This window comes from Plasmodium berghei (genome assembly GCF_900002375.2).
Source record: "Plasmodium berghei ANKA genome assembly, chromosome: 14".
In the NCBI taxonomy this organism is placed as follows: domain Eukaryota; phylum Apicomplexa; class Aconoidasida; order Haemosporida; family Plasmodiidae; genus Plasmodium; species Plasmodium berghei.
The window spans coordinates 1,743,431-1,757,963 of NC_036172.2; the positions used below are offsets into that span (position 1 = coordinate 1,743,431).

The 14,533-nt window shown below is 22.8% G+C and overlaps 5 protein-coding genes across 5 annotated transcripts; 4 read left to right on the forward strand and 1 right to left on the reverse strand.

Annotated features, from left to right (window-relative positions):
• Window positions 1-25: 25 nt before the first annotated feature.
• PBANKA_1445500 (pre-mRNA-splicing regulator, putative) lies at window positions 26-1,856 on the forward strand (the record flags this gene model as incomplete). Its single annotated transcript, XM_034567820.1, has 2 exons — window positions 26-115; window positions 327-1,856. 2 exons carry the CDS (start codon window positions 26-28, stop codon window positions 1,854-1,856), a joined length of 1,620 nt encoding a protein of 539 aa, XP_034424279.1.
• A 1,467-nt stretch (window positions 1,857-3,323) lies between these two features.
• On the forward strand, window positions 3,324-5,714 carry PBANKA_1445600 (serine/threonine protein kinase RIO1, putative; the record flags this gene model as incomplete). Its single annotated transcript, XM_034567821.1, has 1 exon — window positions 3,324-5,714. One exon carries the CDS (start codon window positions 3,324-3,326, stop codon window positions 5,712-5,714), a length of 2,391 nt encoding a protein of 796 aa, XP_034424280.1.
• A 509-nt stretch (window positions 5,715-6,223) lies between these two features.
• PBANKA_1445700 (conserved Plasmodium protein, unknown function) lies at window positions 6,224-9,832 on the forward strand (the record flags this gene model as incomplete). Its single annotated transcript, XM_034567822.1, has 8 exons — window positions 6,224-6,238; window positions 6,361-6,420; window positions 6,541-6,660; window positions 6,793-6,854; window positions 6,942-6,991; window positions 7,079-7,185; window positions 7,427-7,769; window positions 7,929-9,832. The coding sequence occupies 8 exons, from the start codon at window positions 6,224-6,226 to the stop codon at window positions 9,830-9,832; spliced, it is 2,661 nt and encodes an 886-aa protein (XP_034424281.1).
• A 1,164-nt stretch (window positions 9,833-10,996) lies between these two features.
• On the forward strand, window positions 10,997-12,299 carry PBANKA_1445800 (ras-related protein Rab-2, putative; the record flags this gene model as incomplete). The annotated part of the gene is made up of 7 exons (XM_034567823.1): window positions 10,997-11,045; window positions 11,131-11,269; window positions 11,399-11,482; window positions 11,660-11,861; window positions 11,948-12,016; window positions 12,100-12,151; window positions 12,253-12,299. 7 exons carry the CDS (start codon window positions 10,997-10,999, stop codon window positions 12,297-12,299), a joined length of 642 nt encoding a protein of 213 aa, XP_034424282.1.
• Window positions 12,300-12,971: 672 nt separating this feature from the next.
• PBANKA_1445900 (conserved Plasmodium protein, unknown function) lies at window positions 12,972-14,072 on the reverse strand (the record flags this gene model as incomplete). Its single annotated transcript, XM_034567824.1, has 1 exon — window positions 12,972-14,072. The coding sequence occupies one exon, from the start codon at window positions 14,070-14,072 to the stop codon at window positions 12,972-12,974; it is 1,101 nt and encodes a 366-aa protein (XP_034424283.1).
• Window positions 14,073-14,533: the final 461 nt, after the last annotated feature.

Genomic DNA, 14,533 nt, shown 5'->3' on the forward strand with positions numbered 1-14,533 from the left:
TAATAATACAGTAAATAACATAAAAATGTCTCAAGAAAACCCTTATGCAATTATTAATGATGAAACAAATGATTGTGTAGAAGATAATTTAAATGAGTATCTTAATGAGTTTAAGGTAAAAAAAAAAAATAAATAAATAAAAAAAAAGTGAGCACAAATAGTTTATTCTATAGAATGGTTCCTATTCATAAAATAGCCTCCTATATTTATATATGGGGTATGGTTTTCCCCCTCATAAAAATGTATATATATAATGTATATATGAAATAAAATATGTTCGCGATATAATAATATTCCTATTTTTTTCCTTCTATTTTAACCTTCAGAAAAGAGAGCATGTATACCTTGCATGTATATCTTCCCTGGAAAAGGAAATATGTCAGTTCCATACATATTTGAATGAATGGAGAAGTATGCATATGTATGAAGATGAAGATGGTAAATCATCAAAAGATATAATAAATATAAATTCTCTGAGAAATATATTAATTGATCCATCTATAAATTTAGAAATAAAAGAATTACGACAAAAAATATACGAAATAACAAGAAAATGTAATATAGCCGAAGAAAAATTACAAGGATGCACATTTGATGCTCAAGCAACAGCAGGACAAAGACTTATTAATAAATGTAAAAAGTTACAAGATGAAAATTATGAATTAGGTAAAACATTAGAAGAAAATACATTACAACCAATATCAATACAAATAATAAATTTAAAACAACAAATATCTTTTTATAAAAATGAATTAAAAGCATTAAAGGAATTAAATGTAGATATCGATGAAGATAATGAATTATTAAGTCAGCAATTAGCAGATTTAACAAAAAAATATACAAAAATTGCTGAACAAAATAATAAATTAGAAAAAAAAAATACAAGATTAAATAAATATATTAATAAATTAAAGTCAAAATTAAATAAATATGATTTACCAATTGAAGATAATGTTAATTATAAAAAAGGTCAAAATTATGAAGAAGATTATCGTAGTCATGATGAAAATATTATAAATCATAGTGGCAGTGATAACCGTGAAAATGACAGTAATTATGGAAAGGATTATAATAAGGATAATTATAAGGGAGAATATAATGATGATGAGTATTCATCTACAAATATACGAAACAAAAAACACCGAAGCCACAAATATAATGACGTAGGCTCTCATAGAGGAATGTCTGAAACATATAACTCACGTGAAAGAACAGGCATGCATAATATGTACGGAAATGATGAAGATTATGAAATTAATGAATCCAATTATAGAGACAGAAAACATAGTGGTGATGAAGAAGACTATACATATGAGAATGATGATAATTATAGAAAGAGAAGCTCATATGATAGCAGAGAACGGAAGTACAGGAAAACGGATCGAAGTCATCACAGAGATAAGAAACATGATAAGTATAAAATAAAGAGCAAAGAAAAAAGCAGAAAAGATAGGACCCGAGATAGGGATAGAGATAAAGATAAGGATAGAGAAAGAGAAAGAGAAAGAGATAGGGATAGGGATAGAGATAGAGTTAGGGATAAAGATAGAGATAGAGATAGGGATAGAGACCGAAATAGAGAAAAAACAAAAGAGAAAGAAAAAGAAAAAGATAAAATGAAAAATAAATACAAAAGTAAAACCAAAGAAAAAACAAAAGGAAAAGGTAAACGAGATAGTGATTATGATAATAGTAATTATTCTGAATCAAAAAAAAAAAATATAAAAGATCGTAATAGTAATGATCATAGAGATTTTTCGAGAACAGACAAAGCGGATCATTCAAACATGCCAAAAAACGATGACACTAATGACAAAAACAGTGAACACGATAGATATGTGTATTTATATAAATAATAAATTGTCACACATATATGTATATGTTTTATATAAATTTTTTATGTAAGCTTCATTATTCCAATCTTCAACACTAATTTATCAATGCAATATTTATTGCAATATCTTTCCTCATATCTTTTTTTAATTTGCCCTATTACTATTTTATTTTTTTCGTTGTCATGCTTCCTTTTTTCAATATTATTTCTGTATACCTTATTTTTTAATTAAAAACATATTTGAATGAATTGTTGCATTTTACTACTATTTATTTACTCCATATATATTTCTTTTTCCTAATTTATAATACCATTTTTTGGTTAAAATATTAAAAAAAAAATTAATTCAATCTGTTATTTGTTGTTTCGCCACCGTTTCCTTTTTGTACCACATATCAAATCTCATTTCCTTGCTAGCAAGTTTCACATATATAGGGTGTGTGGAATATGCATAGTTTATCCATTTATTTATTTTCATATTGCTTTTCCCCATTAATCGAAAAAGTGAGAAGCACATGACACAGATGTATATGTATAGTTATCAAAATTGGCGGTGTAATATATATAAATAGAAACAGATAATCTAAAAATTGGAAAAAAAAGTAAAATATATTAGTATACAAAATAATTTTTTTTGATAATTGCATATGAAATTGTAGAAAATTGCAACATATACATATATAACCCTTTTGATATGCAAATATTATTATTACATAGCAGTATATATTATTCTACGTATTTATAGAGGGTGGTACGCATATATTAATTTTATTTTATTTCTCATTAAGTTTAATTTAATTAAATTTAATTTATATTAATTTTTTTATTATTAATTAATTTTATTTTATTATTTTAATATATTTTTTATAATTATAATAATTACGTAGAAGGGCAACTCGTTATATATTTCCGCTTGAAAATATTTTAAGTTAATTCCAGGTGTTGTACAACGATATATATGTTGAGAGTATCTCCAAACTTTATAAAAGAAGTCATATAAATATAATATATATGTAAATATATAGAAAATAATAAGCAAATAAAATGAAACCAATAATAATATATTTAAACAAAAATAAAATAAGGATTTGAAGAAGGCTATATTATAAGAAAAACAAATTTTTTTCAACACAAAACTTATTTATTCTTTGTTTTTATTTGAACAAATTTGTATAAATATTTGTATATATTTTTTTCAACATGTTCATATAACATTATGGAAATCTAAGTAGATATATTATGTTTCTGGGAGTGAAATAAAAAGGACACGTTTTGTATATATATCATCATTCGTTTTACGCATATGTAGTTTAAGAAGTTTTAATATCTTAAAGTTGTATGTATCATATATACATATATTAGTGCAGAAATATATATATATATATATATTGGATAGCGATTTTGTTCTATTCCCCATTTGAAGCTTTTTCATTTGACAATTTTACAAATCCATTATATATTATTACGTTAGCTTTTTATTAATGCATAAATGGATAGGGAAGATAAACAAACAGTTTATGAGACGGAGAAAAACCGAAATTCGAATGAAAAATTCGAAAATTATGGATATCAAAAGAAAATAAGTAATGTTGTTAAAAATTCATTAATTAAAGGAGAAAAAACTGCTTATAAATTCCGAAACAGAGGATTAACGCGTGACAAAAGGGCAACTGTTAATTCAGTACTAGATAATAGAACTTTACTTATTTTAAAAAAATTAAAAAATACTTTTTTTAATGAAATATATGGAGTAGTTAGTTCTGGAAAAGAAGCATTTGTATTTAATGCTCATAAGATTTTAAGTAATGAAGAAATAAAAAGTGTGAAAGAAATTTTATTCAGGTATGCAAAAAAATGGAATACATATAAAAGAAAGGTAAATGGAAACGTCAATTTTGAAATAAATAACTTAATCAATGAATTATCAGAGATTTCAAAATGTGTAGAAATGAATGATGTTAGTGATTGTAAAGAAAATATTGATAGTGATGAAAATGAAGAAGAATCATTTGAATATCTGTCAGAAACTGAATCATTAAAAATAAATGATTTATTGAGGAACAGTGAAAAAAGGGAAATAATAGAGTTCGAAAACAATAAAACTGAAATAATTGACATAAAAAACGAAATTAATGTTTTTGATATAATAGACCAACTAGATAAATTAATATATAAAGATGAAAACTATATTTCTGATATATTGGAAAATAAAAAAATTGCTGTATCATTTGCTACAAAAATTTATAATACATCTATTTTAGTGTTTAAAAAAAGATCTAAATATATAGAAGGAGAATTTCGATTTCGAAATGCATATACAAAAAATACAAATCCAAGAAAAATGGTAAAACAATGGTCAGAAAAAGAATTTAGAAACTTAAGAAGAATATTAATACATGGATTAAGATGCCCATATCCTTTAGTTTTAAAAAGCAACTTTATTGTTATGAGTATGTTAGGAAATTTGGATGTTTCTTGTTCTAAAATGAAAGATTTAAATGTTTCAATATTAAAATGGAAGGAATTATATATTGAATGTATATGTATTTTAAGATTATTATATTCAATATGTAAACTTGTTCATGCAGATTTTTCAGAATATAATTTACTATATTTTTATAATCATATATATATTATAGATGTTTCACAATCAATGGAACATGATCATCCTCATTCTTTAGAATTTTTAAAAAGAGATTGTTTAAATATTACTAATTTTTTTAAAAAAAAAATTGGATATGTTAAACATACAAAAAGTACATGGATCAAGCAGTTAAATTCGATGTTAATGAATGCTGGAATAAATCACGCTTTGTCCTCGAATGATAATAACGATGAGTCAATGATGAATAATAATCTGCTATATTCAAACATTATTACTAATACGAATAGAAGTTTGAGAAGAAATTGTAACAACGAAAATGATATTGATCATACTATGGAATGTGATAAAGAGGGCATAAATAAAAAACTTTCAGACGAAATTTTTTATAATAATGTACAAGTTCTTCCTTTGAAAAAATTATTTGAATATATTGTATCTGCTAACTTACCTGAGCATATAACATATTTTATGGAGAATGACAAAAAGGAAATATATATAAACCCTTTAGAAATGTTATACCTTGAATTATTTGGGACAATAAAAAATTCAACTCCAATACCTAAATTAAATTATGAAAAAATAAAACAAAATATGATATATTTTGAAAAATTAAAAAGAGCTACATGTTACTATGTAACAAAAATGGAACTACAAAATAGATTTCGTTTGAAAAAAAACCCAAATAAAGTTCAAGTAGAAGAACAAGTTTTTTTAAGCTCATGGACCCCAATGTATTTAAATGAAATCAAAGATATTAGGAGTATTGAAAAGGATTTAAAGCTCTTAAAAAAGGGGAAATCAATAGTTATGAATTTAAAGCAAAATTATACTAATGATAATAATAACAATTCTGTAGAACAAAATAATAAGGATAATCATGATGATCTGAATAATGATATTTGCAAAAATCATATTCAAAAAAAAGACACAAGTATGTCACATATGCAAAAGGAAAATCTCGAAATTTCTCAAACACAAGTTGAGAAAAATGAAGATCTATATTATGAAGAAAATGAAATTGAAGAAAATCCAGAAAATTTACAATTATCCAAGGAATTATCTGATGAAGGAAAATCAGTTATACTGGGTGATGAAAATAATAGTTCTATCAATGATCAGGAAGATGTGAAATTTAAAGGAATAATTCCTGAGGGTGTTACAAGAAAAGAGTGGAGTAAATTAGTGAAAGAACAAAATAGAGAAAAAAGGAAACATAAAATTCCAAAATACCAGAAAAAAAAAAAAAAAAAAAAAGCACATTTAAAAAAAAAATAATATAAAGAGAAATATTTGTTTAATCTGTATGTACATGCATATTTGTATGTATATATATATATTTTTGCATTAATTTTAATATTTTTTTCAGTTGTTTCCATTGTTTACATGATATTAAGAATATCTCCTTATATTTTTACATGCATATATATTGCGTTTTGATCATGTCTTAAATACCCTAATTAAATATTTTGATAATTTAATCATCATAATTTTTCGATTTTTTCGATGTAAATGTAGCTAAAAACTAGTCATTTTACATAATTAAATTTATTTATATATGTTTTTTATTGTTTTTAATTGTATTTTTGTATGAAATACAGTAAAAGAAAAACATGTGAGCAACATTTGTATTTACATATTTAAGAATTATAAATATTCGTTAATTTTTTTATTTTTAATAATAAAATATTTTATAAAGAATTTAATTTAAAAACGAAACTTATTAAATAAAAGCACATAAAGATGTGTTTTAATGTCATTCTACAATTTGAAATCAATCGATATAAATGAATTTTTCTGCGGTATAATAAATTTATAAGAAAAATTAACGAAAGTTGTTTATATGTCTTTCGGATGTTTTTTTAAGAAATATTAACTATTTATAAAATTGTCATCCATTTCACCCCAACCCTTCTTTTTTTAGTTTCCTGCCAGCACCCTAAGGAAAGGAGTTCATAGGCAAAGGACTATCGAACAGACAAAAGTAATAAAACATGAATGAAGCTAATTCATCATAAAAACAATAAAAAATTATAAATTTATATTAGAAAACGTAAAATAGAAAACAGATTATTATGTTTTTTGTTTTTTTTACATGATTTAGGAAAATAGTGGAATAACCAAATTTTTTTTAAAAGATTTAATAAAAGAATCCCTTCTTGAAAATGATGATATTTCAGAGGGAAATAAAACAAAGAATACCAAAAACAAATTTAATGAGCATGTAAAAAGATTTTTAATACAATCATATTAAAAGGTGTTATTTACATAAAACATGCGTGCTTAGGCTGTATGGATACAGCTATATATCCATCCAAATATAATATGTCGTCGTTGTTTTTTCCCCTAAATACAGGATAAACATCAATCATTTAATGTATCATATACATGGGAAACTGATGCAATAAGTGGGCTAAAGTAAATATGCAATACAATTTAATATATAATTCAACAAATTTAAAGTTATTATAAATTATATATGTGTGTTGTATATGCCTCTTTTAGATTTGTTAATGTTTTAAATAAGCAAGATAAAAAAAAACTTGGATTTCAATGTAAACTTAAAATTATACAAGGAATAAATGAACATATTACATATAAAAAACAAATATAGCATTTATATGATGTATCAATTTTTGAAGGCATTTATTGCAGAGATAAACAACTTTTTAAAAAGAAAAGCAGTGTCCTATATCACATGGTTACATTTAACCATGGCTTAAAATTAAGTATTGTAGAAGATTTAAAGGTATTACTTCATGATTGCATCTTATTTTTTTTAACATGAGTATATTGAACAAATCTTATTTCATTCATATTTGTTTTATTTTTTTATTATTTTAATGATCACGCGCATCGTTACATTATTTCACTGTGCAATTGAATTTATTCCATTTCTTTATCCACTTCTTCGCTTCTATATATACGCATATTCGTATTAATTAATATATATATATTTTTTTATGCATTCATTATTTTTGTAATCCAAGTTTAATGAGAGAAATTCGTATGAAAGACTAAACTTTATTAACAATTTAAATGTGGAAAAAGGGATTGAAAGTGTGGGAATGAAGATAATAGAAAATGAAAGAAAGGAAGAAACCGAAATATCAAAAAATAATTTCAATGATTACAAGGTTATTAAACTTGAAATAGAATTTGTTTCTACTCTGAATTTATTAACATATGAAGAGTTAGTATCATTATATTTATACTTTTTTCCTGAAAAATTATTTTCAATTAATGAGCATGTAAATAAAGAAAGCATTATTGAAAACTTTTTATTGAGTATAAATTTGATTTCAAAAAAATATTCCAAGACAATTAAAGATGGTATATTTTATATATGAATTATTATATATACATTCTAACATTTTGTGAAATTTTATTCCGTTTTTTCAATAACATTACCTCTACAAGTGATGTTATTATTCCATTAGTATATATACACATTATTTTTTATTTTTTTCTTTTCAATATTCACACTTTTAGCATATAGCCAATCAGTTATTACTAAAGATGCAAAGTATATATCAGTAAATGAATATTTGAAAGAATTAAAATATTCTTTAGAAGTAGATAAGGATTTAGAATGCGAAGATGAGTTAGCAAACGAGATAACTAATAATGATGTGAACATCGAAAATCAAAATTCTGAGCATGTAGTAAATGCAAATAAAGAAAATAAAAAAGACGTAGAAATAAATAATTCAAATGATTCGATAAACGAAGATCCGAAAACAGATCAAATAAACGAATTAGAAAAGGAGGGAGAAAGCATCCAAAATGAAATCAATGAACAAACAGAGAAAATAAAAAACAAATTAGAAACAGAAATATTAGATTCAAAGAATCGTATATTAATAAATATAAATGATTACAATATTTTTAAGCATAATGATAAATTATTCATCAACTTATCCGAACATAATAAAACAAATGACAACGAAAATGGTGACGATAGAAATAAATGTTTGATGATTAATACTGAGGAAAATAACAAACCCGATGAAAATCGGGATCAATTAAATAGAAGCAGCAAATTAAGTGAAATAGTTTCATTTATGGATACAAACAATTATGAACAAAATATCCGCATCGATGAAACACAGAAAAACATGCTTAGTATTTTATTGAACACTACAAAAAAAACTAGAAAATATACAAAAGTAAATAAAAATAACATGACTAATATGCGTAAAAAAGCACGAATAAATGAAAACAAGATTAATTTAACAAATTTAAAATTAAAAGAGCAAATAAATCAAGGGTATTTCAACAAGGAAACTTTACTTCTCGCTTTGTTGGAGGAAAGAATGGAACAGGGGAATAACCGAAGTGTAATCGATAAAAGTGAGGGTAAACAAATTGTGGATACAATAGAACATAAAGAAGATGAAAAAAACGTTGCCACAAGAGATCTGTCGCAAAATATAGTAAATTTAATAAAGGGGAATTCAAATAATGAAAATAAAGATATATATTCTAAAAATCAAAATGATAATATAGAATATAATAATAAAAATATTTGTATAGGTGCCACCAATGATTCGAATAGTTCCTTAATTGTATCGGATATGAAAATCGTAGATAATGATAATAATAAATATAGTATTAGTTATGATAAAGAAAATATAGAAAATATTTCTATTGAAAAACCTGTTTGTACAGATAAAGGAAATAGTGATGTCATAGTGAGAAGTAATACCAGTAAAATTGACCAAAACATTGATAATACAACTGAATTGGAAAAACAACACACAAGAGAAGATGGTGAAATAAAAGAAATAAAAAGCACATGCAACAATTTGGATAATACTAGTATACATGGGGAAATACAAAACGTTATGATTCATACTGAAAAAAATGTTGCAGTAGAAAATGAAAAAAATAAATGCAATAATAATGCTAATAATATTAAGACTAGGAGAACCAAAAATAGAAATTCAATATGTACTAATAATGTATACAAAATTAAAAAGACATATAAAATTAATAATAAGCAAAAATTGAAACAAATCAAAATAAAACAATCATTTGATAAAAAAAAAAAAAATTCAAAGAACGATTATTGTGAAATCATTGTAGATGATAATAAAGGTGCTGCAATAAATAAAAACAAAGCAAAAGCGAAAGTAGAAGTAGACGAAAATATAAAAACGTTCGTAAAAAATAATAAACGTGTTTATAAATCGGATAAAAAAAATATAAATGCACCAATTGGAAACATGTGTATTAAAAAATCAAAAAAAAGAAAACCTGAAAACCTATCTACTTTTTTAAAAAAAGAAGTTAAGGAATTATGTGGTTTGTCCAATGATAACATAATTAAACACGAGAATATAAATTTTCTTTCCGCACGGTCCCATAGATTATCTAGATATATAAAGAAATGATGTATTATTTTAAAGTATATTTGATTGTGTATATGGTTATAAATATTAATAGTCAGTTTAATTTTTACTTAATTTTATCATTCTTTTTTTTCTTTTATAATGTAAATATTTTTAGTAATATTGTGAAATTGCATAAACAATTATACCTATGTATGTACATTTATATATAGAATATATTAATGTAAGATTGAATATTATATATATAAACTTTTAATTCATTTTCTTCATTTTATTTTGCTTTTTTATATAGAAAATTATTATTAATATATTTATATTTGGGTTGGGTAATTTTACACTGAAATTTTTATATTGATTTTTATAAATATAAAAAATGGCGCTTTCCCTTTTTTTAGGGTGGAATTAATATTAATAATCACATTACCCTCATTATTACGTTTCTCTTATATTTATGTATATTATTATAATATAGGATTATAAAGGAAAAAATATATAATATAGTATAAAATTATAATTTTTAAAAAAATGGATTATGCTAATTTTACTCATAGTTCTTAACAAATAATAAAGGTTTCTATATAAATCATCGTTATACACAGAATTTTTTTTACTTAACGTTTTTTTTCCTAATTTTTTTTTTTTTTAATTTACATAAAATACACATATTATATTATATACAATAATATATGATTTGTATTTATTCCAAAAAATTGTAAGAAGAATTGCCGTTAATTCTTTTATACTTTTTTATTCATTATAAAATATTTACCAAAAAGCAAAAAAACAAAAGATGGAAGAAAAATGAAAACAATAAATATCTATAATAAATGAGTGTTTATACAAAATTATCATTCTTTAAATTACCATTTTAATATTAAACTAAAGTACACAATTAAAAACATAAAATAATATATAAGAACACACATGTTTTGTGAGATTTATATACGTATAATTTTTTTTTAAAAATTAGGGTAATATTACAATAAGGATTTTTATACTATATAGAGAGAATAAATCAATAAGTTAAATTTTAATGTTTTTTGTTAAACCTTTATACAGATTTTTTAAATTGTAATTACTTTTTAAAGCATTTGACTTTGAGAATTAAACAAATTAAGCAAAACCAATGAAAATATATTGTTTTAAAGTATAAAAATATATATTTAAAAAGATATAAAAATTAAAAAAATTATAATAAAAATAAAAATGTCTCCTTATGAATACTTGTTTAAGTATATAATAATTGGTGATACAGGTAATTTCAAGAACGTAAATAATTAAATCCTTTTCCCATACAGTAAATAATACAAGTAACATTACTATTTTTAATTTTTTTTAAGGAGTCGGAAAAAGCTGTCTATTGCTACAATTTACAGATAAAAGATTTCGAGCTGATCATGATTTAACAATTGGTGTAGAATTTGGGGCACGACTAATAAACCTAGACAATAAACAAATCAAACTTCAAATATGGGATACGTATATAAATAAAACATAAAATTAATAAAATGAATATATATTTGCATTTTTATATAATAAACATTATGATAATTTGAAATTTTATAATTTTTGTTATATATATTTATTTTATTATATTTTTTTTATTAGTGCTGGCCAGGAATCCTTTAGATCTATAACGAGATCATATTATCGTGGAGCCGCGGGAGCTTTATTAGTTTATGACATAACTAGGTATGCATATGCATAATTTTTACATAACCCTAATAATAAAGTTATGTTTTCATAGTAATAAAGATATATTGGGAAGTTTCGCTTCAATTTTACTAACTATATATAACAAACAATATTATTTTTATATTATTATTCATTATTATTTCCTCCTTTTCCTTTTGTATTTGGGATTAATAGAAGAGAAACATTTAACCATTTAAATAGGTGGTTAGATGAAGTTCGACAAAATTCAAACCCACACATGGCTATAATTTTAGTAGGAAATAAATGTGATTTAGAAAGAAGAGAAGTTTCAGCTGAAGAAGGTGCACAATTTGCAAGACAAAATGGATTGATATTTTTAGAAACTTCAGCAAAAACAGCAAAAAATGTTGAAGAGGTACTAAATATTTTTATTTTTTTGCATATTATATCTAAGATGAGCTATTAGTTTTACTCCAATCATTCATTTCCTCCTTTTTTTAGGCATTTTTATACACTGCAAGAAAAATATACGACAATATCTTAAATGATGTTTATGACTTAAGTAACGAGGTAATGCGATTTATATTAAATATTTATATATTTACTTATACTATTCATAGTAAACATTTTTGGAAATTGATTTTTTAATGTAGTCTTACGGAATTAAATATGGACCAAGTAGCCAATATTCAAGGGTGAAATTAGGTAAAACAATTGTAAATAATACACACTGCCATTTTACCCACATTTATATAATTATACTTATTTGTATATATTTATTTATTTTATCTCGCTTTCCCCTTTAGATATCCCAATGATGTCTGAGTCACGAGCATCTTTCAGTTGTTGTTAAACTTTTGTAATAATTAGTGCACATTTTTTTATAGTTTGTTCATATATATATTTCTTCTATATAATTAAATATTATGTATAAATGACAAGTATTATATGTAAATTATATTTTTTTTAATGGAATATCATTGCATGATTACCTTATTGTTCTTTTTTTTCGTTTTTAATATATACACGCTAAATTTGTTCATTTATATTTAAAATTTATATATTTTCTTTTTTTTATTTTGAAATTAAATTTTATTTATTAAAATTAAAAAATAAGGGGGAAAAAAGTAACCAAATATTTACTTTTTTTATCTTTCATATTCTATGAGAATTACAATTTAAAAAAATATAAATTAAATTAAATTAAGCAGAATAGCATTTTCATTTTCGTGTCGATTAAAAATAGTATACTAAAAAAATATTAAAAAATATGAAACATAATGTATACATAGAAAGAAAGGGCGTTATTTAAAAATGGAAAAAATATATAATAATGAAATACATATAATGCAGTAAAAAAGTTGTATTTATCTGCATCTTAATTTTAATTATTTGTATATAACGTTTTTTTTATAATGAATTATATATATTAATAATTTTACATACACACAAACAAACATAATTCCGTGGATTTTCGTAGATATTTTAAATCTTATATTAATTTTTTTAATAATTATGAATAGTATCAAAACTGTTTATTTATATTGTATTGACACCAACTATTTTGTTGGTATTTATCATTTAAATTATTATGGTTAAAATCATTATCGATGAAATCACTTTCATTTATATCATCACTGTTATCACTTGTATAACCATATGATGAAGAATAGTTTTCGTTTAAATAGTTTTCATAGTACATATTTTCCAATGTTGTGGTTTCTGTATTATAAATTTCATATATTTTTTTTTTTTTTACCCTTATTCCTCTTTTATATTCTTCATTTAATTCGTGGTTGTTTTTCTCATAATTCCCTTCTAGTTTGCCTTCTTGATCTGTTTCTTCATTGTAGCTTTGTGACGAGGCATCAATTTCTATATTTAAAGTTATGTTTTTATCTTCATTCAAATGATTTTTTAAAAATTTATATTCTCCGGATTTTTTATACATGCTTGCATTTATGTATCCATTGTACAAATAGCAATTTTTTATATTTTCATTTACTTCATCTTCGTCATATTCTAACGTTTCAAAATTTAACATACTATTTCCAAAACATGAGCTGCTATTTGTTGCCTTATCACTTTCATAACATTTTTCATATTCACTATATTCAGTTATGTTACAATTTGATTCACATTTTATTGGTTTCTCTTTATTTAAAGATGTGTTCAGTTCATCTTGCGGATATATTTCATTATATAGATTAATTACACAATGTTCATCACTTGATTCCAATGGGCATATTTTCTTTGTGCTATAATTCACATCACTTGTTATTAAATCACTTTTTTTCTTATAACTGTATAGTGTAATTGTGTTTTTTTCTATTTTTTTGTTCATAATATATTTAGAAAACAAATCACTAATAGGGTTTTTTAATTTTATACCTTTATGTTGTTTATTACCAAACTTTGTAATTACATGATTGCAAATATACTTAACATATAAATTAACAAGATGTATTTTCCTAGTGTTTATTATTTTACTGAAATAACCCTGAAATATAAGATGCATACACATTTTAGTTGTTTCTTTAACTTCTCCAATGTTATAAATAAAAAGCTTGATCCATTTTTCCCACAATAATTTATATGTTTCACTCAAAAACTGTTCCCATAGCATCTTTTATAACTGTTATCAAAAAAAGTTATGACGTTTTCCTTTGAATCATAATTATTCCACTTACAAAGAATTAAATGTTACAAAAAATACAATAAAAATGTAAACAAAGTGACGAAATGTAACAAAATTATTATTTAAAACTTAAAAAAATAATAAATGGAAAATTATCATTTAATTAAATCGTGAGCGTCATTTTGTGTATTTTGCGATTTAAATAAAATTTTCTTTAATTAATATATTAAAAATTCATATATATCTATACGTATAAAAATATATTTAAAACGTGTTATTTACAATATAACTATGTTAATTTTGAGACAAATATGAAGCACAAAAAATTGCTTATTTTTTTTAAATACTATTTTTTTTGTTATACTCATGTACATTAGCATTTAAGAATAGCATATACATATAAAAAAATAATGTATAGGATTATTTATAAAGTTTTACAAAAAAATTAA